Genomic DNA, 25,106 nt, shown 5'->3' on the forward strand with positions numbered 1-25,106 from the left:
AAAGGCATGGGAGTAGGTGCTTACTTTCTTCTTTGTATTAGTGCTGGAAGAGCAGATGTTTCAAGGAGTTGTCCTGCCTTTTACCTGCTGACACATCTAGACTTATTGCTGCTCCTTTTGCTTGCAGTTTTCAAAGTAGTCAAGGTAGCCATTTCGGTTGCTTAATTTTTTTAGTTGCCCACAACTGTTGGCGTGCTTTGTAGTTTAAGTGTGCTTTGATGTGCTGCTAATGCAATTACCTATGAAATCCAGCATGAAACAATCTGGAAGAGATGGGTCATATTCAGGATGTATATTATAAAAACATACTTACCTATTGCTTTTGATACCGAGTCATAAATTTCATCAATAAAAATTATCTGTTGCTGTTTGCGTGTCATTAATAGAGGTGTTTGGAGAAGGTGAATTCTAAAACACATTCTAAACTTTGTTAGACATCAGTGTAGGTGAGCTGTGTACCACTTGTCTTTCAGATATCTGGCTTACCGCAACTTCATGATTGACACCTATCGCTTAAACCCTCAAGAGTACTTGACCAGCACGGCCTGCAGGAGGAACCTGACCGGAGATGTCTGCGCTGTCATGAGGTGAAAGCCAGGGATCTTTCAGCCACTTTTAGAATACTGTGCTTGCTGAACCATGCCTACAGAGTTGGTATCTTCACTTGCGATTGTTTAGGTTCTGCTGTTTCGTGTGTATGTGGAGTTTTTTCAGAAATTCCAGTTTTGCAACTCGGTTATGTCAGTTTTATGGTTGTGCAGCCCTCGCAGTCCGTACGTTGTCTGCAAATGGTTGCAAGGATGTAGCCCTAGCTTTGCTTTGCCTTTGTCCTTAATTAATTTCCTATTATCTGTAACCAAAATGTCATGGTTTGTGCACCATGCTGAAGTGCAGTCAGGTCTGCACAAAGCTCATGCTATGTGATTTGTATTGCTGTTTGTGATGAGTGAAGATTCTGGATTTGTGTCTGATCCAGAAATATAAACTTCCTCCTTTGCTGTCTCCTTTCTGGAGCGTCAAGCATAAGCAAGGCTTTGGTTCTTCAGAGTTTAATTTCTCACGTTGTTTCACAGAGTACACGCTTTTCTGGAGCAGTGGGGTCTCATTAACTACCAGGTGGATCCAGAAAGCCGTCCCATGGCAATGGGCCCTCCCCCAACCCCTCACTTCAATGTGCTGGCTGATACACCCTCTGGACTCATGCCTCTCCACATCCGCACTCCACAGGTGAGCCCCGCACGTTGCACTAGCGTGTGTTCGCTTTAACTCTAGCCAGTGGCATTTCACGTGTCAGTAGAATAACTTGTGCATGGTTTGATGAATTGTTTCTTTTTTTGTCCACGTAAGTTGAGAGTTTCAGGCAGTTAGAATCTCTAAAATGAATCTGCTAGCATTGTATGCAAGTGATACTATGTGGAGTCACCTCTGGAGACTTATGTTCAACTTCTTTGTTCAGTTTTGTTCAACGTGGGTCTGAAATCCTTGAATAACTCCATTCCTGCCCTCCTCACCTTTCTCTTGTAATGTTTGTTCACAGGTTCCAGCTGCTCAGCAGATGTTGAGTTTTCCTGAGAAAAACAAAGAGAAGCCTACTGATATGCAGAACTTTGGACTTCGCACAGACATTTACTCAAAAAAGACTTTAGCAAAGGCAAGTATATTGGGATTTTTTCCCCCTGCACCTTCCATTAGGCTTCTTCCTCAAGTGTCCTCCACTAGATGATATTGAGATGACTTATGTTACTCTTACATTCCCAGTTTAGGTTTCTTCCATCTCAGTGTAGGACACTAAGATGTATGGTTGTGTTGGGTATCTGATTCTGTAGAAATAAAGATGTGTACCTATGCCAAGCCAGTCAATACTGTCAGTCAGACACTGAACTCTTGCTACGTTTATAGCATGTTTTACCTCAGTGGTTCAGAATCAGCAAAGTATCCAGTAATTCAGTACAGAAACGGAGATCTTTCAGCAGAGTCTTTAACTATCCTGTTTTCCAAGTCTGAGCAGGGTTTTCCAGACGGAGAGAACTAGAAAGGTACTTGACGACAAAAGGTGTCACAAAACCACTGCAGGGGGTGTTTTGGCACTGGCATTGCAATGTATAAATATTCACCAAATTCATAAATCTTTTACTGGTTCTAGACTCTTTCTGTTTACAAGCATCTATACCAATGAAGTTGAGCAGATTTGTTTGCAGAAGTTGATTTCCCTTTTTGTTTTGTGTGGCAATTGCTTTTTTTTCTGTTCATACCAGCCTGGTTGAGAACTGATCAGCTGCTGGATGATTCACTTTGATTAATGTTCTGTTTGAGTTAATGATCTGTTTGAAATGCATCTTGATATAAGATAGATTAATTTATCCTAAAAACCCTTTTCCTTTTGCTGTGGTCTTGCACAGACTTCCAATCCAGATAATGTTCTTTCATAAGCAGGTGACAAGCTGCTTTTGTCTTTATTTGACATGTAATGGATGTGGATGTCTGTAATCACAGAAGGGGAGGTTTTCCCCAAGAGTTTTGTAACTTTTTTAAAATCTCAGGAGTTAACCATGAGGTCCAGATCTGGGAGCAGCAACTCTTGGAGCAAGTGATTGCTGAGTATGCAGATTATCGTGCTGTAATTACTCTGTCTTTTCAGATAGCTCATCTCACTTTTAAAGATTTATTTTTTTCTTAACTGAGTTACTGATGAGCTTTTAGATTAACTTTTTTTTTTTTGGACCCACACGAACCTTAGGCAGTCCATCCTGTCTGCCTTGGAAGCAGAGATTTGATGGGGGCTAAAGCTGCGTTGACATAAACCCTTCTCTGTTGGGAAAGGTGCCTTTTAAGCTGAGGGAATCCCAAGTGTGCCTGAACCGAGTAATCCTGTCTCCTCCAGGGACAGCAGCCTCCTTTGGCTGTACAGCAGCTGGAGAGGGGGTTAGATATTCCGTTGGGTCTCTTGGCTGCCGCTGTCCTTTGGTGTGAACTGTAGAATGCTTTGAGTAAACTGCTCTGGTCTTGGCTTAACTTTACTGGCCAAAGTCAAGCTGACCAGAATGTCATGAGCACTCCTAGGGATTTTTATTCAGTAGGAGAATCCTCTTTTCTGTTTGCTCTATGTGCAAGCAAAGATACCTGAGAGCCAGGAGAAAAGGGTACCGAATCCCTTTGCTCTAGTTTGGAATCAGAGGAGTTGCAGGTTCTCCTAGACATGTTGGGAAGGTGGGATCTGTAACCGTCAGCTTCCCCAGAAACTGCAGGAATGTCCCCACCTGTGTGCTTTCACTACGTAAGCAAATCATGTGAATAGAACCACTGTACAAGACAACCAGGGACTGGTTAGCTGTAGTAGGAAGGTTGTGAAAGGTACATGTTTGAGTGGATTAAATAACAGATTCTTCCCCTTCCCTTCTTAATGTTTGCTTTTCAGAAGTTCTTTGCAAAGAAACCTGTATTTCACTTTTTTTCCTATCTTGTGCAGAGTAAAGGTGCAAGTGCTGGAAGAGAATGGACAGAACAAGAGACGTTGCTGCTACTAGAAGTAAGTTCATGGAGGATGGGAGCTAGAAAACCAAAACGTGCAGGATATTCCATGCTTTTAAAAATCTACATATGGGTTAATGTTTTTGACGTGGAGTTAGATGACAGCTGCATGCTTTTACAGAAACTGGGACAGCAAAGCTGACTTTGTAGTGGGAAGCAATCACTTGAGACCCATCTGATGTAGCTGGAGGAGAGGGGTGGTCGAGTATCTGTGTATCCAAGGCTGCCTCTCTGTCTGTTACAGTTTTGGCTTTTGAATTGGTTAAAGGTTGCAGCTCTCCCTCCAAACCGTATCTCTTTATTTGTCCATCATGGCTACAAGAACTAAAAAGAGACAGCAATAACATCTGTGTACTGGAGGGGCTTCATGTACCGTAGGGTTCAGATCTATGTGACTTGTATCTGCAAACCAGAAATTCAGTATTTAAGAATGTTTGCATGAACTCAAGAACAGATCCTGCAGAGCAGTGGGGTCCTTTAACAGAAGTTAGTAACAGTATGAAATAAATGCCCTTCAAGTAGTGATTTACCTACCCCTAAGGTGAATATTTTCAAATTCTGATAAATTCAAAGGTTCCTGGCTATGCCACAGCATGTTAAGGGAAGCCACTACATTTTGAAATTGAAATAGTTAATGGATGAGTCTGTTTCCTGTCTCCTGCCACTAAGAAGGGAAGCTCTTTATTTGGCAACTCTTTAATCCCGAACATCTCCGCGTTCCTTTTGCCACATAGCTGCACTTGATGTATTCTTTAAGCCTTTTCCAGAAGTCTACAAGAAATACATATGAGATGACTCAAATCACATTGGTACTGTAAAAATGAGGTCAGAGAACTGTTAGCACACTAGAATCCCGTCTTTGTCCCCACATCACTTAATCTGATGCTCTTGAAGCACATGGTAATTGTCAGGTCTCTTGGCATTCCAGTCTAGGATGAAAGCCATCCCATGAGGAGCGCTGCAGAAGTGTGTTCTGGCCTTTCACGCTCTGGTCAGGGCAGCACTGGTTTTCATAGTGCTCTGTCAGAAGAAGAATCTCAGTGGCCTGAAATAATTAATGTGCTGCCACTTCCTATAAAGAAATTATCATCTACCTAGCTTTCTTCTACATCAAGAAAATGTTCTGTAAAGGTTGGGTGGTTGATTTTTTTTTTTTTTTTCCTTTTATGTAATTCAGGGCTCTGGTATAAGAATTCGAGTTTTGGGGGTTTTTTCATGTTTGTTTTTACTTGGAGAGCTTAAAGCAGATTGCAATTGCATGATTGTTCTGGCTTTTTTGTCTTTACATGTGTCAGTAAACCCATTGAAAAGCTAATTTCATAAGGAAAAACATGGACAATGGATCTTCACAGCGCTTGACGGTGCTGAACAATACTCAACTTCTGTGTGTGGCTGCTTTTCTGAGCTGGCCAAAGTGCCTAATCAGCAGCGTGCTTTGATTCAGCCTTCACAGATATGCAAGTGTGTTCATCAAACAGCCAAAATAGATTATTTTTTTTTTTTAACATTAGGTTGATACACACGGTTTAGCTGATGCTTTTCTATTGATACATGGAAAAATTTTGCTTATAGGTGGAAGCAGCTAAGATGTCTTGCATGGCATTCTTGTATGGGAAAACAAAACAATACCTTGATATGCTGGCTTCTTTGCTTACTAGTACTATTATTTAAATTTATTTCTTTTGTATGTTTGTAGCTTATGGTCATACATAGCAAGTAGTAGCCTAATGAAATAATCCGGATGACATATTTCTTTGTCCTAAAAAACAAAACAAAAACCCCTAAATCTTGAGATTACAATTTTATTTAATGTGAGTTTAAATTAATAATGTTTTTGTTTTTCATGGATTTAACCTATGAATAAATCAGTAAAGAGTGTAACACTTCAAGCATAAGTAATTCAGCTATAACAAGCCAGCTCAGTCCAATTAAATTCTCAGAGTAGCTTTGGGCAAATATATATGCAGTGAAGCTCCAAAGAATAAATCTTATCTAAAATAATTATTGTTCTTCTGCCTGTTGACTGAATGAATTGGGGGAGGAAATACTGTTTTCCCTCCCAGAATCATCTTCCCTGCCACACTGCTTCTCCCTATCTCCACAGAGCACTATTCTTGCATAGTTAAGTGCATTTTCAGCTATTTATAGTAAGGACAACTATTGTGAGAGCTAGTTCGTCTAGCAGAAAAATAACAAGCAATGAAGGAGAATGAGCAAAAAACCCTGCGTGGTCATGGAAAGCAGAGCTGATCTAATAATGCTGGTGTTATTAAAAATGGATAGACAGCACCACATAACTTAGAGCACAGAGATGAAATTAAGGAAAGTGAAATGAAGGTTGAACACTGAATAAATATTTCCCCATGAAGATGGCTGACTGAACTAAGCAGTTTCTCATTTCTTTAAACACTTGGGCAAGGTCAGACAGAGGTCAGGAGAACGGTTCATAAGCGGTTGGGGAGCGTTGATTCCTGCGGTACGGACCATGCTGTCCGTGTCATCTGCCCTCGGTTCGTTCCCCAACCAAATTATTCTTTCCACGGAGCTTTCAAAACCTGTCATGTTGTCTGGCTCACGGTCTTCGACAGCTCCTGTGTTGTTCTTTCCATCCAGCTAAGGTCTGCTGGAGCACAGCACTCCTGTAGTCTCGTACTTGCCCAGCCAATCTTACACCCTGTATTTGAAGGGAAGGGGCAGGGACCCAGTGACCTTCTGAAAATATACGGGGGGGTTTTTCACCCAATTTAGCAGTGAGACCTATCTATGAGAGAGAGAGAGAAACTTAAAACTTCAGACAGGTAAAGCTTAAATTGCTTTCAGATCAGGAGGCTAAAAAGCTCCACCCACTGCAGGCAACTTGGTCTTTTTTCTCTAATCTGTTCTGTGCCTGTTGGATCTCTAACAGTTTGGGATTTAACTCATCTGTGCTTTTAGTCAGTCTACTTCCACATCTTTGAAAATGCTACTCAGTTTGCATTTTTCCCCAACTGACCTTCAACATCCATGACACACCCAAGGGTCCCGTTCAGGCAGGCTACTCTGTCTTTGAAGAATTCTCATAGCTTATGTTTCAGCTGCAAAAACACCAAAACACTGATCCTCCAGAACTGCTGTGAAGAAAACAGTATGTACAGAAACTCCCGGATTTTTAAAAAAATATTTTCATGATGATGAATAAGTCTGTTTTACATGTAGTCCTGCAGGAGAATGTCTTCTGAATGCACAGCCATCATATGTATATGTGTGTATATATACACACGTAGTAACATTTTTGTGGAAACGTCCCTTCCCAGATCAGGGAACACATGAGGCTGATGACTCAGTTTTTCTCTTCTACTTGTCACTCTGCAGAAACATCCAGCGTATTAACTTTGTGTGCTTGTGTGTACTACTCAGACACGCTGGATGTATCCTCCTCATGACATCTGACAGCTACAGTCCAGCGCTGAATTCTGCCTTTACGCTATGAAAGGTTGTGCATGTGGAAGGTGAAGTCAGTCGTGCGTATTACCCTGAAGGTTGAGATTTCTGGTAGTTCTCGGCCTTGTGGGAAGGATTTTGAGTATTGAAAAGCTGTTCATTTCATTTTGTTCTTAACAAACATTCATGCTGAAATGGACGTATTGCTTAGCTGGGGAAACTCGGTTGTCATGAGTAGTTAGTTGAGGAGGAGGAGGATTTCTGTGTCTTCTGAAATATATTATACGTGCGGACAGGTGCCTGAGAGTCCAAGGCAGCAAGTCATAAGGACATGTCGTAGGGATCCTCCAAGCACTCTAATAACGCCTGCTTCAAACTCAGTTCTTCCACCTGCCCCAGTTACTGCTGAAATGCCTGCTCGCTTGCTGTGAAGCAGTGCACAAGCTACTTACCTTGCTTTGTTGTAGCATAGGTACAGTGTAAGTAAAAAAAAAACCAGCTTGACTTCACAGCCAAATATGTTAAACTTTAAAATGAAAATGGTACCTGCAACTCCAACAGAAAAGTGTTTACTACCCTCGCTCGGGCCTCTGGTATCAAATACTTTCGGAAGACTTGTTACGCCTGTGAGTTGCAGATCCCATTTTCATTTTTACGTTTTAACATATTTTGCCTAGATCTCAAATGGCTTTTTGCTTTTTGTAGGTGACTGGACCACGAATCAGCTCAGTCATGTAAAAGTGAACAGTTCAGGAGACTTCAGCACTTACTTTACACTAACCAAATGCTTAAATAACTAAAACAGGTTTCAGGGAAAAAAACGCTTGTTAAGGGATAATATTCTATTAGGCTACCACTTTGGGTTTTTACACTACTAAATTGTTAGTTTTTCAAAAACTAGAGCAGGGACTTCAGTAACTCATTGTTATTAAATTGTTTTGCTAAGACTTAAGAAACTTTAAAAGCGACTGACATTCTGAAATACAGAATCTTTGATTTAATCTGGAAGTTCTTACTTTATCAGGTGGTTTATCTACATAATAATGATTTGTTAACCTGAATGCATAATAAAAATCAGACTGGTGAGCAGTTGCTAGAGAACCAATCTCTTCTGACTTCATGCTATGGAATATATTTTCCTCTTTTTCCCTGGTGTATTGGTTTGATGCTCTTTCATTTTCATAACATCTGTTGGATCTAAAAACTGGACTTCACCATCATACCTAGTATATATGTGTGAAATAAATCTTGTTCCCGCCCCAAAGAGCTTGGTATGTTACGACATAAATGAGAGGACACAAGAGTACCCTCAGGGGGAGTAGTTATGGGAATTAGAAGAATTGGTGAGAGTTGGTAGGATAAGCCAACTTGCTCCTCTGCGTAGCTTTTTCATGTGAAAGCAAAATGGGGAAGAACTAACTATGCAAATATTATTAGTAAATCCCAAATCTTCTGATAATTTTTTGATATAGTAACAGCATAAAACTCGTGTGATGATCTGTGCAGCTTAGATTTAACTGATGTCCCAGTGAGATGTTCATATTTCTTACGCAGAATAATTTTGCTGCCATAAAAAATACGATTTTAAATAGTTGTCTGATCCCGATTTATTGTTCCATCACCAAAATAACTAGTATTGAAAATCTTTTTGCATAAAATAGGGGTTCTTTTCCCCCCCAGAGCAGTCAATGTCTATACAGTGATTTTTCTTTTGCAGGCTCTGGAGATGTACAAAGATGACTGGAACAAAGTCTCGGAGCATGTTGGGAGCCGTACCCAAGATGAGTGCATTCTCCATTTCCTGAGGCTCCCAATCGAAGACCCCTATTTGGAGAACTCTGATGCATCTCTGGGCCCTCTGGCTTACCAGCCCGTACCTTTCAGCCAGTCTGGCAATCCAGTGATGAGTACCGTTGCTTTTCTGGCATCGGTGGTGGATCCCCGGGTGGCATCAGCCGCAGCAAAGGCTGCGTTAGGTATGAGTTTGCCCCAGCAATTTTTTTTCACCTTGTCTCTATAAATTTTCTCTCTGTCAGTCTGCTCTTAAAATGATCTGTTGCTAAGAGGACGAGTAGTAAGTTGTAAAAATAAACTTACCTGTAAGTGGAAAGCAGGCCTACTGATACCCAGTTGTGTGTTGTGTTGTTACTGAAACTGCTAAAGTGCAGGCAAGTTAAATAGCTCGTAAAGGCCACCAAATGTCTGAAGATGGCTTGCATTTCCCTTTCGTACTCATTGACTGTTGATAGTGTTTGCAAGCACCATCTAGTAGTTGGTGTTGATGTGACTGCTGTCGTTAGGGTCGCTATGGGTAAATGCACAATGCCAAACTTAATTTTCCTGGTTTACTTGTGTGAAATTATCTGCCACAGTTATATGTGTCCTCTAAGAAACTTGATTAAATACTTCCTTTTATTTTTTCCCTTATTTTTTCACCTAAAAGACAGTTTTATATAATTGGGAAGAGATTCTTTCCTACCACGTTTGAGAGAGAAAGTTATCTACCTAATGTGCAAAGAAGGAACTTGTGTACTTGAGAATTCACTTTGTTATGAGATTTACCTGCATATTGATTGGAGAAAATCCTAATAATTCGCTGTGAAACCCTCACAATATAACACTGTGTGATTTTTTTTTTTTTTTTTTTTTTTTTTTTTTAACAGAGGAATTTTCTCGAGTCAGAGAGGAGGTACCTCTGGAGCTCGTTGAAGCTCATGTAAAGAAAGTGCAGGAAGCAGCAAGAGCCTCTGGGAAGGTGGATCCAACATACGGACTAGAGAGCAGCTGCATTGCCGGAACAGGTCCAGATGAGCCGGAGAAAATCGGTAGGCTGTCCATCAAAATGCAGAAATTTCTGTAGATGAGGTTCCTTAGGCATTTTCTGACTCATAATAAACCGTAAGCTCACCTCAAACAGGAGATGAAGATCATGGGTAAGGAGACTGTGACAGGTCATTCCACTTCTACTTGCTGCAGGATTATTAACTCTTGACACTGAATTAATGAATTTAGGAGTAGCTTTACTTTTAGAAAGTTGTTTTCCTACTCTCACTACATGGAAATGCCATTGCTTGGGAGGCACAGAGTTCAGTGAGCAAAAATACAAGAGCAGAACATTCCAATTCTGTGGGTGTTGGAGTAGTTAGAGGATTCTGCCTTTCTAGCATTATAGTTCTCATAAAGCAAACGGGGTTTTATTGGCTCTTGGTGCTGCAGCTGAATCTATAATGTTCTATCACACCTTTTGGTAATCAGTTTTAATGTAAGTCTTGTACTCTGAGTACATTGCTAACTGTGGTGGTAGCAGAAGAGGAACTTTTTATTAAGTGGTGGACTGGTACACAGTGATGCCTCAGTTCTTGGCTCTGGTGGTTGTACATTACACTGCCGTACTAACAAGGGCTTGTTTTAGAGCTCAGGTTCAGCTGAGCTGTTTTCTGTAGTATTCAGCAGATACTCTGGTATTAAGTCTCTTATCTGAAACCTTGATGGGTACAAATTCCTTACTACTTGTGACAGCTCCCTATAAAGTGAAACCACTTTGTGTAACCCCTTTCTGTTTAACTCTATTTTGGTTCCTTCAACAGTAAAATGAGTAGACACGCACAGTTTGCTATGTACCTACTGACTTTCTCAAAGACTTTCATCTGTTCAGTTTGTTAGAGATCTACCATCTTGTCAGTAGATCTTTGTTTTTGTCTCTAGCATAGTTGGCTGCTGTTCTGTTCAGCTTATCACAAATCATTTTAGTGATTTAGTGACTAGCTATTTAAAGGCATGTATAGCTTTGGGTAAAATGAAACAACGTAATCTAGATTGACTGGAAGGTTTGATTTGGGCTGTGCTCGTGCATCTCCTAGTTGACCTGCTGTTACCCCGTCTAGAGCCATGAGCATGGTGCCTGACTGTGCGATGGGATCCTGAGGGACCTGCGTGCTTCAGCGCTGTTCAGTTATCAGCTGCTAGGCATACAGGGGAAGCTGCAGGTCTGCTATGTATGGCTTAACGTCCATTGTAAAGCTACCCTTCTAGGTTTAAAAGTACCGCTTAACTCATGAAGATACTTTTTAAATAGAAAAGAAGATAACAGACCAGTCGATCCTTCCGTCACATTTTTCAGCTCTACACTTAGTGGGACAGACTTGGCGTGAGGCAGCTCGGTGCTTTGGGAAGATGTGGGGTGTGTGCTGAGAGGGGAGCACGGGCGTCTGGAGTATCTGCTGCTCCCTCTTCTGCAGGGCTCTGGTGCACAGAACTGCCAGCAAGCATCGAAGCTCTGTTGAAAGGGCAAGGCTTTGGGGTTTCTTTTCAAGTGTACTATAAAACAAATCTAGGTGTTATTCCATCTGGGACTACCTTTAATTTGATAGCTATTTTGAAATAAGCTTGGTTTAAGTTAAATTTTTTTTTCCTGAGGCTTTGTTTCCCTTTCCCATGTTCTCCAAGTACAGGGGTCACTGTAGTATGTTAAGAACCTCTGCTACATGTATGTATGCTACTTGGAGTCTTAATTCTTAATCCTGCAGCGCGACCGTGGAAGTTTACCATTGCTAGTGTGTAGGCTAGCCCCTTTCTAGGAGAATTTGCACACAAGTTGCAAACAGAGGTTTTGAAGTGCTTGTCATTTAATATGGGGAGTTGGAGAGCAGATGACCATAACACGATTATTTCTGAATGAGCTGTGTGGTGAGTTCTATAAGTAATACTGTCCTGTTATAGTTAATGCGATTTGTATTGGGCTGTGACTAATGGAATAAATTAGGACAACAGCAGATGGCTCTCCCTGGGGGAGCTGCTCAGCAAGAGTGAACTGGGTCATTCAACAATCTGCGGTGCCTTCCACCTCCAGAACAGCTTTGCACTGGAGGGCACGGGGGAACCCAGAGCTTGCACTTGCAGAGGGGTGGTTAATACGTTGAAGTATAGTGTTGGGGTGCGCGACTGCTGAAATGGAGCTGTGTGTTTGCGTGGCTAGACCTGAAGTTTTATATTTAAATATCACTATGGAGAACTAAAAATATCTGCTTAGGATTCCATACTATAATTCAAGTTCATTGGTGGTTGTGTTTTAGAAACAAAATTACATCACAGCTCCATGATAGTTTTGAAACTCTTCATATTGATGACTTGCAGGTAGCGTGGAATGCGAAGGGGGAGAACGTGACTGAAACAGATTGCAGGAGCTTATGTTAGTTAATATCTAAGAATCTCCTCTTCTAAGTCTTCATTGTTAGTTTCTCTAAAAACTGATGATGGCTCCTTTTAAATTGATATAGTAAGGGTTTAATAGAGCGAAGAGGAGACTCAAGTGGTTCAGATGCTGTGGTAAGCATGGTAGACACTGTCTTCTGCTTTCCAAGATATTGCCCCACTGTAGGTTACAGAGTATGAGAGATGATGATGCTCTGCATCTGTTTTAGGAAAAATGAACCGAGGAGAGCAAACAAGAGATCCTGGCTCTTTAGGCTAGCAATTAAGCTCCAGAGAAGGGAAATACTCAGCACTCCTGTGGTACTTAGTAATTTCAATTATGTCTACACGGAGTATGTGCGCTTTCTTAATGGCTTTCCAAAGGTGATTAACTACATTGATTGCATATCTGTGTGCTGAATGAGGCACGAGGCAGTCTCTGAAGTGCCTGTAGTGGAGGCAGTTACTTGTGCATTTTAGGTCTTATTTTAACAAGTATTTCACTGAAAGTATTTCTGCTGACATAAGTGTATGGGTGCTTCAAGCTGTAGCTCATCTCTGACAGTAAACACTGAGGGAATGGTGGTCTGATTTACTGGCTCTGCTACAACTGTAAGTGACTTAAATGGATGATTAAATTTAACATTTTATGGATGGTTTTGTATCATTCTCAAAGACACATACTAGAAAGCTACACGCAAGTATACATACACGGGTGAAGTTATGTTGCTTCATTTCTGGCAGGAGGATTTCTGTTGGGTCTCCAGGGTGTGCTTTAACGCTGAAATAATGCAAGCGTTGCTAAAACGAACAGACTCCAAGCACTTCATCCACATTGCGTGTATCCAGGTGCCTGTGAGCTAGTTCTGCACTGTGGAGGATTGAGCCCATCAATCCTCTCGTGCTGGACTGGTGCAGCTCGCACGAGAACTGCAGCAGCTTTCTGTGAACTCTCCACCCTTCTCCGTGGAAGCCCACTTGGTTATCCTGCTGTACGCCTACAAGCTGCATGAAGCAGAGGAAGCTCTGGCTGTGGAGTCATGACTTACTGTGGAAAATGTAAATTATGGTTTAGATTATAGCATAATTATCATGTTCAGACCCAGGGTTTTTCCGTAACTACAGTATATTTCCTCTCAATGAAATATTAATACTCAAGCCGGAGTTTTGACAAGTTGTAGTGAAAAGAAAGGGGACTAGGATGTCTTGAGGGCATCTTTAAACTATTTGCTGAGCTGAAACTCACACTAGTGATTCAGTGCCTTCATGTGGGGATTTGCTTATTGTTCTTCTGATGACAGTGGAGGTTACGTGTCTGCTTAGGCTGCAAGTGTCTGTTTGCTGGTAATAGGGTAAATGCTTACCGTGGAAATATTTTATAGTTTTCCTTGTTGACTGAAAGTCAATTTAACTTCTCTGTAAAGCCACTGGGCTTTGCCAGAAGTCAGTTTTAGGTCCTTTATGTACTGGAAAGCAGAGCTGCATGTTCTTGGAGATAATATGCAAAACGGAGCAAGCTTCCATAGAGACAGAAAATATTTGCCTCAGATATGAAGAGGAGCATGGAGAGGCAATGTTTCCTGGTCTGCAAGTGGTTTCTCCCACTTGAAAGATGTCTTGTGGTGACTCACAACCATCTGCCTCTTGCTGATTTGAGAAGTGTTGTTAGTTTGATTCCCCACAGCCTGCAGGGTATAATACCAAACCTGCTGGAGAGGGTTAAAGAGCATCATCGGTGCCATGTAAAAGGGATTACAGGGTCTTTCTCATTAAAGTTAAGTCTTCCCTTTTTGTATTAGGGACATGTATCTCCGACTAATCAGTTCCTGTTTGTATTGTCAGTTATTTTCATTAATCTCGTTAGATCATACAGGAAAGTCGGTATGGTTGTGTTTGTAGGGAACTGAAAGGCAGGAGCCACTTCTGTCATTCTCATGCAAAAGGTCAGAAATGTTTTGGTTTTCTCCTGATCCTTTTGTGTTTGGATTAGAGATGAACTTTTATGGGACTCTTAATTGTTTTGAGGTACTTTCAGCAGCCCATAATTTAGAAGCAAAAACCTCCTTCAACTGAGCTAAACTCGTTTAACCCCCAGACTAATAATTGGTAGCTTTCATTTTCTTTTTCCTCATACATGTAGTATTTCAGCATGGTCCCCTCGACGTACCCAAGTGCAGAATGGCTTACGCCGGTGGGAACTGCAGAGGCATAGCGCTGTCACTGTAAATAAGGGCTTAGTAGCTAATACAACAAAACAGTTTTCAAAAACCATTGACTACAACCTGCCTAAAGTTGTCATCCTGATTTTAAAATAACATTTATTATTACAGCCAGGACTAGAACACCTAAGTTAAATCAAGACGTTGGCAATAATCTTACTGTCACACGTATGTACCTTCTGACTCTTTGTAGCTGAATATGTCCCTATGTCATATAAAAGAACACTTTGTTTTGGAAAGTGTCTGTCAAATGTATTATGACACAAGGGAGAGTCCAAGGGCAGTTTTCTTTACTGTGAGGTAAGTTTTCTTTACTTTGTGCTTTTTTTCTTTGAGAAAATTTTCTCTGAAGGGTGGTTGGGAAGGAGTTTGTCTTTCTGGGCTGTCTTGTTTGCCTTGGAACTTCCTCTGCAGCAGTAGTCGCTTAAGAACTCTTACCATGGTCCACAGATTGGTCTCCAAATTTGCCCAGAGCAGCTGTGGCTGCCCCCTCCCTGGAAGCGTTCAAGGCCAGGTTGGACGGGGCTTTGGGCAACCTGGGCTAGTGGAAGGTGTCCCTGCCCGTGGCAGGGGGGTGGGACTGGATTGATGGTTAAAGATTCCTTCCAACCAAACCTTTCTATGATTATAGGAAATAAAAAAGGAATATTTAATAAAACTTGTCCCAATACTTGCAGAGAGTTAATAGCAAACACTTACAATCTGTGACAATGCCTGATGTGTAGCACATTGTAAACCTACACAAACTCATCCTGTGCTCACGTCTTCACCTGTCGCAGTGACTCACGCGTTGCTGGATGCTGCTTTTCTGAAAAACTTTGCCTTAAGATGGGAAACCTTGAAACGCGCTCTAATCAGAAAACAAAACCCACGTTCAAAACTGAGTTTAGACCGAACAGGAGTTCAGTCTGAACTAAAAGATGCAAGAACAAACTGACTTTTTGGGTAGAGGAGGAAAGTTTGTGTCTTAAGACTTTATGGCATTCTTAGGGACAGCTTACATGATTATTGACTTACAGCTTTCTCTCAAATGTGGTTCTGTGTCTAGCAAGAAGTGTTGTCACCTGTGAAGTTTGCGCTCCTGAGCAAATCTTGTGCAGTTGCATGACGAGAATTTTCTAGGGAATTTTTCCCCCTCCCTTGGAGTATAAATGTGTAGCTGGAGGTTCCTGTGGGAACTCCTTTGGACTAGGAGCCTTCAGCAGAGGAGATTGTAGCCCGATGGTCAAGATGCTTCCTGCTAGTAAGGGATGCTGAGACTTGAGTCTCTGCTCGCCTGATTCTAGACTGGAGAACCTGAGCTCCAGGTTCTTGTCTTCCAGAAGAGTGAAAAAATTATCAAATCATGAGCTTTTAAGAGACAGAAGCCTCCCTGTTTTGACTGAAAATTGTCCACAGGGTAGAGCTTTTCTGACTTGTTGCACTCTGACTTGGAGTTTTTGTATGAAGTAGAACTTCAGAATTGCTCCACTTCTCCCTGTGGTTAAGTTTTGGGTTGCTTATACAAAATTATAGGCTCTTTTCTTTCAGTTACACTGTATCCCAATACTAGGAATCTTGAAGTTCTTGGTGTTTGGGCAAAGCTGCACCAAAATGAAAACTTGTGTATTCGTGTGTCGTGCTTTCCTAGTTTGAGCTCATGATCTCAACAACCCAAGCACACTTGGAGTGTTCTGCACTTTGTCTCCACTTTTTTTGCTAAAGGAGAGAATAAAAGTTTCTTTCTAAAGCTTTCTGTTTCATTTACTAGGAGAGGTGACATTTTAAGCCCAGCTTGGAACTTTGCTCCTAGGCTTGCTGTCTGACAAAATCTAATCTAGATTTTCCTTGTGACATCATTAGGTCGCTAAATCCTAACTCGGAGATAAAACTTCTGAGGAGGTACGTCCCCAGTCTCCATAAATTGAATTATGGTAGCAAATACTTCAGATAAGTAGGTTTATCATCTTAAAATAAGCCAAGAGTAAAACCATTATATTTCAATCAGACATTTTAGTGTGTTTTTCTTATATATAGAAGGGACTTTTGTAAAAACTTCTCTATGGAACTGTTACTATGAAATAAAACACTTTGTACACCTGTTTCGTAGCACACAGGCATTGCCAGTAAAATGAGGATTACCAAAAATGAGCACCCAACCCCAGCTAATGTCTTCAGAAGCTTAGAGATGGATCAGGGCTTTTCACCAGCAGTTTTATGGCAGCATGTGTTGGGAAGTCCATAATCTAAATAAGCTGCTCTTTTAATGCCTCTGTATGTTAAATTGTACTAGAGTTTCTGTTCTTGCAGAAGAGAAATGAAGATCCTAGACAAGGAGTATGGGATTGCACTGACACTTCCCTCTTGTCTGTTCTTGCAGAACTGCTGGGTGCTGCAAATAAATTGGGCCTTTAAACAATCCATGTACAAAATATCAGGAAGTAGCACATTATTCAGACACCTTCATGATATTCTCCATCACTATGGTGGTGGTTATACTCTCATCTCTGAGGCCTGCTGTCATTAGTAGGACCACTTTAAATAGATGCTTTGTAAAGGAATAACTTAATGAATGAACCAAGGGCTAGCAGCAAGAGATGTGTCTTAAGCACAAGATTATACTGTTATTAAAACACTCACCTCTCTTACGAGGTTCGTGCATCCAGTACATGGTACCAGTGATTTTTTTTACTATTATTATTTTTATTTTTTTCCTTCCTCATTTTGGTTTTGCTTGTATACCAGTTAGGCTGGTCTTCTGTTGTAGATGCTGAAGTTAGATGGGATAATAACTGGTCAGCTGCTGCTCAGAAAGCAATCTGTAATGCAAGGATGCCTGGCTCTGTTTTGGCAGAACTCTTCAGATATCTCTGTAATAGCTATTTGAATGCCAAACAGACAGTAAATAAGAGGTTACAAGCTTGAAGAGCTCAGTCTAGTCAGCCAAAAAAAAAAAACCAAACCCAAACAAAACGAGCAGTATCAGGAAGCACGCAGTTGTGTATTGACTCTAAGGTTTTTTCACATGTGGTGGTGGTAGGGCATCTGGCAGACCTGTTCTGGCTTCCAAATGTGAAGGTGTAAGAGGCAGCAGATGCTGTCCTGACCCACACATCCACGGTGGTGAGAACCTGTCGAGTGTCCAAATAGTTCCTATTATATACTTTTAGCTTCTCATGGAGATTTTTGATGACCAGTTCAGGGTTGGAGGCTGCAGTGGTGTAGGTGAGCTGCCTCTGCTCTCTGTAGAGGTCTCCTCCTGAGCACATGCTTGGCACGTGTCTCTTTCTTCCATGAGGAAGTACTTCATGACCCCAGGACGGGAGCCTTGGCTTGGAGCCAGTCTGGGCAGAGAACTGTCTGGTGCAGTTCCTCTGAACATTCAGGTCATGGTGTAAGGCTGAGGCTCCACCTCCTGGAGAAGTCCAAGAAAATCTTATTGCCCAGAGAACCCAGCTGGTGGTTTTATGGAGAGCCCTGCACATCTTACGATGTCAGTCAGCAGCACGTGAAGCCACTGGGGAGAACTAAGAGCTCGCCCAGTGCTGTTACCTTCTTCAGCGTTAGCACTGAAGGTGCAACTCAGCTCTGTTTTTTCAGAGCATCTTGGAAAGCCTGCTTTTTGAAAAGCTGGGAGTTGAGCAGGCTGTCTTCTGACAACATTGCCAGGAGGTGTGTTCATTCAGCCTCAGCTCTGTTTCTCATTTGTTTGGCTATATTTTGGATGCAGAAGAAACTCAGAGCTTTCAGCTGGTAATTTATGTGCTTTTCTTGCTTTATATCTAGCCAACAACCAGTTCTTGTGCTCAGATGTGATTCATATCTTGTTTTGCCCCGAACTAGGCAGCTGCAGTTGGGCTCTTGAGGAGGACCTGAGATACAGCTTTTTTTCAGTGAGAGGGTGAAGCAAGTGTTGGTGGGGTTTAACTCGGATCATTTAATTGTTCCATTCTTCAGTACAAACGCACGAGTACTGATAGCAGTACAGCTGAGGAAGAAGCAGGAGAATGAACGATCAAGGTCGGAGTGAGAGCACTGTCCAGGAACATCTAGCATGGGAATACACCTTCTGGGCCAGTTTCTTTGATTTAAGCTTCATTGTTTGGTTCAGACTCAAACATTTGCTTTGTCAGTATTTCTGAGGGCTTGGATACAATTTCAGAGTGCTTTGGGGAGAAATGTAGTTTGAAGCCGTACAGGACTGGAGAACCAGTTGGTCATCATGCTCTTGCAAAGCCACGGGTACAAAGGGTGTGAAATAAGGTTTCGCTGTGCAGGGTTTCACATCAAACCAGCGCGGAGGATAAGTGCTCGCTGCCTTCAACTCCAGGGGTTTTGAGGCCAGAAATAACAGGAGATCCTTAGTGTTTAAGAACAGCGTTAGTGCTTTAACAAATTTGCTAGTGCTTAATGTTACTCCGGTGTTGAATAATTATTTTGAAGTCTGCTTTGGAGAATTCTGGTATTTGCACCACCTGCAAAATAGAATTTAAATCTTCAGCTGACCCGCGGCACATGACAGTGCCTCTGGATAGACCTTTCATCGAAAGCAGCTCAGGGGATCTTGTGCTACGGAGGAATTACAGGTCTGGCAGCACTGTAACTGAGGTTAATCACGTAACTGACAACCATCTACAGAATCAAATTGGCTGTATCGGGAAAAACATTTTATAATACTGCGACTTACAAGTGGGAATTACTGAATGACTTGAATGCTGCAGAACTGTGCATTGAACTGCCCTTTATGTAGCTAAAATTGATAGATTTGGTGGTTTCTCCAAACTGGGGGTTTCAGCAGAGCATAGATAATTTAATGCTCTGTCCTGCTTGTTGGGCCGAAAAGAAAAACCAGTTAAATTTAAATTTGCAAGTAAACTTGATTTTTAAACTACAATTAGCCTAAATAGCTTTTAGTCTTTCAGGAGTTTAATGTAGTGGCTTTCTTTAAACCACTGTTGTTAGAGAACAGAAAATTTTAGTGAACCCTGCAATAAATGTTGAGTATGGCAATTCTCAATACTTGCTTGTTTTCTCAGAGGGAGCTGAAGAAGAAAAGATGGAAACAGACACAGATGGGCAACAGTCTGAGAAGGTAAGCTTGGCTCAGTACACTGATTCTGAAAAGATACTTCTGACACTTACAAACCTAAATTACTACGTTCTAAAATGCCTGATAAGAAAGGTAGATGGTAGTGTGATGGTCAGTGTATGTCCGTAAGGAAGGGTTTTCAGTCTCCATAGGGCTTCGTTTTCTTAGGAAAGATTTAGTCTCAAAGCATACAGAGACATTTCTTTTGCTGGGCAAGTGGCAATGAGACGTTGGTGTGGTGTTTCCTAATCCTGAGGAAAAAAGGTTGGACTGGGAGGAAATGTGGAGTGGGCGATATCAAATGAATTAGAGACTTCAGCTGCAGAGGGATGTTGGTATGTTACAGTTCATGACTTGTAGTGGTCTAAAGCAAGCATCATCTTGAAGTCTTGCTCTGTAAAAGTTTGTCTTTTACAAGTTGAACACAGCTTTCAGTTCTGACAAGGTCAGAGATCAGGACTTTTCAGGAAAGCGAGTTCTGGTCACTTGCAGTATTTGGCAACCATTTCCGAGTGAGGCATGTGGAGCTGAACAGAGAGCCTGAATGAAACCTCTGCCCCAGCTGCATTGCAGCTCTGCAGTGACAGTACAGGTTACTTTATCTGTTCAATCTGTGCGATCGTGTGCAGCTTAGTGGACAGGGGAGGGTGAGATCTGGCTGGTCAAGGTGCCTGTAGCTGAGCTGGTCAATAAAACTCCTCGTTACAAGAAGCCTGGGCTAACTCTTGGTTATAGATGTGTGTATTGTGTGCTCTTGATGTCAGGTATGGTGCATCCTGCCCATAAAGATCAGATATTTAGAAATTAATTCCTTCGACCTGTTGGTAGTGCCTGCAAGAATGCAGTTGCTTGGGGCTTTTCCATAACCACATGCCTACACACACAGTACCTCTTTTCAGATAGTCTACAATAGTGGCGCTGGCTGTGATTGTTTCAGACCTGAGCTGGGATTAAACTAATATCCTGGAATTAGAACATCACCCTGCTAAATATATGGTGGTAGGTGCTTATTGAGTCCGCAGCAACAGGCAATATTTCTGTGTTGCCTCCATCAAATGCATGAGATAAAACTAACCCGACGGCTGCTGAGCGTACTCTCGATGTTACTTCTCACTCTGTTTCCAGGTAGTTCTTTGGCTGCATTTTTGATAAATAGGTACACTTAGGTAGAGGTAAGCATAGAAGACTTGGTCAGAGCTTGGAAAGATGCATTTTTCTGTAGAGCAGAGTAAACGAGAAACATTCAGTTCAATTTGGAGTGTTTTCAAGGGGAAAATGATGCTTCTGGTGTTAAACATGAAGCTGCTGCTTGCTCCCTTCCACCGGTTCCTGGACAGAAGCATTTTACTGTAACGTGTAATTCAGTTGTAGCGTTTACTGCCGCAGGAGGCTGTTGTGACCGTGAGTTCTGCAGAATTTGGAGCTGTCTGGGTAGGTGAATACTGTATAAAAGTTAACACAGCAGACACTGGAAATGATATAATATTTAACACTTAAGTACAAACTACTGGAGTAAATGAGGGCAACATGGGGTGAAGCACATGTCTGTCATGTTAGTTCAGGATTTCTGGTACTTTCAGATGAACCCAGGTTGGCCTAGGTTATCGAATCTGATGGACTTTGTCCAATATAGCAGTTACTTTGTTTATTCGGACTTGAGTTGCAGTTGTGAAAATGGGCTTAAGTAGCAGTCAACCTTTAAAATTGAATCTCTTCCCTTATGATAGTGAACTAATCTGGAAGCTATAAACCAAGTTAACAGTGAATGTCTTCTGTATCTCTCATTCTTCAACAATCTTTCATCCCATTTAGGTTGAAAACAAAGCGGAGAGTGAAATTGAGGAAGGCGATAAAGTACAAGAAGGAGAAAATGAGAGAAATCCCGAAAAAGAGCAAGATAGCGAAGTGACTGCAGACACCAAGCCAGGTAATGGTTCCCAGCTGTTCCTCAAGCTGTGTTAGCTTTAATAGCCTTTCTCTAAAGTGGCTGGAATAGACTATAAACTCAACTGTGGCAGAAATATTTTCTCTTGCACATCAGGCTGCTTCATGGTTCGGTAGTAAATATTCTAGTTTAATTTTACTGCAAAGCTCAGGCGCTAAATTCTTTCCTGAACTCATTTTAGACCTCGGCTGAGCTTTCTTTCACTGTGTAGTGACTGGGTGAAGAAACTGCAGTAGCAAAGTGCGTGTAGGTCATATAAATTATATTATTTTGCCTGTATTGCACACCATTTGATCATTTTTGATGCAAAGAAATGGGACTGCTCGCTCCTACCCTTAGAAGTTAATATGGCAGCTCGGTTTCCCTGTGAAGTGATGCAGAGCCTTTATTTTGACAGGCTGAGGATGCTGGGTTTTTTCTACATCAGACATTATTCTTGTTATTTATTTTTAACACGTTTCACTTGTACCACATGGATATATTGTTTTTTCCTGGAACTTACATTCAGTATTTTAGCACCAGGCAGAACAAGAAGCATTTGGATTTGATGTAATAATGGAGTTGATTTGGAAGCACATCTGAAATTGTTCTGATGAGAGTATGCTGATGGCAGAGGTGAATTGACAGGATGGAAGCTAAAAGCACTTAAAGTTGCCCTATTTGTTAGATCGGATCCTCTTAGACTAGAATTGTTCCCCTGTCAGGATTTGTGGACAAGTAGCAGTACTGTAACGTAGGGACGTGACAGCCTGTGGATGAGTTAATTTGTTTGACTAATAGCAGCATGCGTGGTGCAATTCCTGTCTTGAGGCGATGCTGTTAACGAGGGAAGAATGCACGTAACGGCCTTGGTGGGAAATCTCTTTCAGAAGAAAAGGAGGCGGAAGAGAACAAGGAGAACGTTGATGCAAGCAAAGACAAAGAAAACGAGGCTGGGAAGAAGAAAGTAGAACATGAAATCTCGGAAGGAAACGTAGCTACAGCTGCAGCTGCTGCCCTTGCCTCAGCTGCCACCAAAGCAAAGGTTTGTTTTATACAAATATCCATTGGCTTGGTTTCCAGTTCACATTAGAACTCTTCTTAAAATGGTCCTTTGTTCCAGATCTGAGCGATTCCATGTTCTAATCTCTAGTACCTTGAAGGAGCACGAATGCTGCCTTCAGTCTCTTCTGCTTCAACTCCTAAGTGAAATAGCATAGTTTTAATTTAGGCAGCTACTTTTATGATTATGAAGTCAATGAACATCTCTAAGAAATAGCCCCAAAATGTGTTTGTCATTCTTTGGAAAGACTTTTCTCTGCTTGATAGGCCTGGCCGTACTGCTGAGGGCATAGGCCTGGGTGATAAAACCCTTCCCTTGCCTTTTTTGCTGGGCCACCAGCTGTTCTGTGGATGTCACACGAGCCTTCTGTGCTTGGACTCTTTGTCTGTAAAAACAATGTGATGTTCAATTGTAGCGTTACAGTTTTTTATAGACAACTTAATGTGTTTGGTTTTTTTTTAAGAGGTACCATGTGTCTGTTAAAAGCATGTTCTTCTCCTTCTATCATTAAACTTCTATTTGTCTGCAGTCTCTTAAGGAGCTGTGGATTGAATCAGTGTCCTATCTAATAGCTTTTCTTTACCCTATAATTACTAATTGCATGTTGTCTTTCACTTTGTTTGCAGGAACCAGACTGCCTTCACTTCTATCATACTATCTTTTTCAAAATCTGTTTTGTCCTTACATATTTTTTTGGGATTCAAGTTCTAGTGTGGGTTTCTTAATTGCTCTTGGATTCAGTGCCATGTTCCATGTCACCTACTTTATAGATACCAAAAGCAAAGCATGGGTGGTGTTTATTTCCTGATGGATTTCCAGGACGTAATGGTAGACGTAATGAGGTGTTGAGTGTGTTGTACTGCCTTTTCCAGTCTGATCTTCGACTCTTATAACTTTAGACTTTTTTTCCTGGCTGCATCATACATATTGACAATGGTGTGATGATAGGTGTTGTCAGGATGATGCAGTCCCTCCTTTGTGAACCCATGAGATTTGAGACTATTTTTACTTACTACCTTTCAAGCCAGGTTCTCCAATCACAAGTCGCATGAATTCAGTGTTGCTTAGTGTCAGAGCGAGGCACCCTGGCTGTGTGCAATCCCACTTCACAGGCACGCTTCAGGTTCGTTATTTTGGTGGAGTGCAGAGTCCTAACTGGCTCCCTTGTGCATCAATTTGCCTGTCTGCATCGAAGCACCAAACTGTCTTACTGAGAGTAATTTACTTTTAGCTCAACAGACTCAGAGATATTTTCAGCCAAGATGAAAAAAACCTCTGCATGTATATAAGGAGGCGTTAAATTTAATCTCTGTTTTATGGAAGGCTACTTGCTCCGAATAAAGATGATCTTTCCTTCCTTTGGTGATAATGAGTGCTAGAGGGAGGAGGGACTTGGCTAATGGCAGTTTTCATTATGGTGGTGGTAATATTCTAGAAGAATTTAAGCTTTATATTACAGGAAATAATCTATTATAATTAGGATGTTCACACTTCAGAGTAGAATTCAAGTTCAACGGGGATTTCTCTTTCCACTTGCACTTAAAAACCCAGACAATATTCAGGCTTTCAGTGAGCTGGATCTTGTCTGAGAGAGTAATTTGGTTCTTCATGATAAACTCAAGACGTGGTCATGCAAAGAGCTGTTACAGAGTGGTTTCCTTATGATTTTATATCAGAGGAATATTGCAGTTGGCTTCTAAGGAGAAACAGGGGTTAAAGGCAGGCACTTGAAGTGGTTTTTTTTCCTTTGGGAGTAAGTGGCTTTCCCAGTAAGTTGTGCTGTGTGAGAAGTGGTATCCAGTGGGGTGTGACTCTGTGTTACTACATGTAGAAGAGCAACAATTTTAAATGTGTTTTTACCAGGTTCTGTACAAACAATATTAGAATTAAAGTCCCTAAATCAATGTAAGCTATTTTTTTCCTTTCTATGCTTAAGTAGCACCCGATGGAAAATGTTCTCTCTCCTGCAGATTGCTCTTAGCTTTTGTCCAGTTGCAGTTGAGCTGCAGAGCTTCTGCTGTAGCTCCTGACCTATCACCTACACTGCTGAAAAGGACGGTCCTGGTCATAATTTGACCTCCTGCATAACACTGATCTCATGACTTCCCTGAATTCCTGTTTTGAGGTAGCTGTGATTGAATACATCTTTTCTAGATACCAAAACTGCCAGTGATGCAAAACCTCCTATAATTGTCTGTAAGTTTTTCCATGGGATTTAAACTCTGCTGTTAAGCTTTATTCCTAGTCTGATGCGTTTCAGCCACTAACCATTGCAGCATTGCAGCACTTCCCTTTGCCTATTGAATTAAAAAGCCTTCGGTTATCAACCACCTTTTTCATGTGTTGCAGGTATTTAGAAATGTAAAATTCAGGAATAGAAGGGACCCTGTTGCTAAAATCATGTTTGTTTTTGCAGGCAGCTACATCCCATCTTCTGTTTACAGGCAAATCAAATTATGTCTTTAATTGGTTCCTTTTTGCTGCTCTAGAAACTCTCTGTAGGACCTTTTTCATTTCATGCTTGAATGTATGCATGACAGGACTTATTTTTTCCCACTGTGTGCCTTAATTTAGATGGTGCTGTGTTATCTGCCACCTTTATTTCTTCTGTTTCATTCGTGAAAGACAGTTTTGTCCCCTCTTGGCCTCACAGTACTAAAGCTAGGCGAAGCATCTCATCTCCTTTCACAAAAT

At 41.4% G+C, this 25,106-nt stretch overlaps 1 protein-coding gene across 2 annotated transcripts in view; it reads left to right on the forward strand.

Moving 5' to 3' along the window:
• The window catches only part of SMARCC1 (SWI/SNF related BAF chromatin remodeling complex subunit C1), a 93,566-nt gene that overhangs the window by 44,389 nt on the left and 24,071 nt on the right, over window positions 1–25,106 (forward strand). For both annotated transcript variants that reach the window (XM_074844691.1, XM_074844699.1), the window contains 9 exons: window positions 474–587; window positions 1,074–1,227; window positions 1,538–1,651; window positions 3,467–3,526; window positions 8,666–8,924; window positions 9,612–9,773; window positions 19,373–19,428; window positions 21,238–21,352; window positions 22,240–22,394. In XM_074844691.1, the coding sequence (XP_074700792.1) occupies window positions 474–587; window positions 1,074–1,227; window positions 1,538–1,651; window positions 3,467–3,526; window positions 8,666–8,924; window positions 9,612–9,773; window positions 19,373–19,428; window positions 21,238–21,352; window positions 22,240–22,394 (1,189 nt within the window). The remainder of the gene's footprint in view (window positions 1–473; window positions 588–1,073; window positions 1,228–1,537; window positions 1,652–3,466; window positions 3,527–8,665; window positions 8,925–9,611; window positions 9,774–19,372; window positions 19,429–21,237; window positions 21,353–22,239; window positions 22,395–25,106) is intronic.

This window comes from Strix aluco, chromosome 1, assembly GCF_031877795.1.
Source record: "Strix aluco isolate bStrAlu1 chromosome 1, bStrAlu1.hap1, whole genome shotgun sequence".
Lineage (NCBI taxonomy): Eukaryota > Metazoa > Chordata > Aves > Strigiformes > Strigidae > Strix > Strix aluco.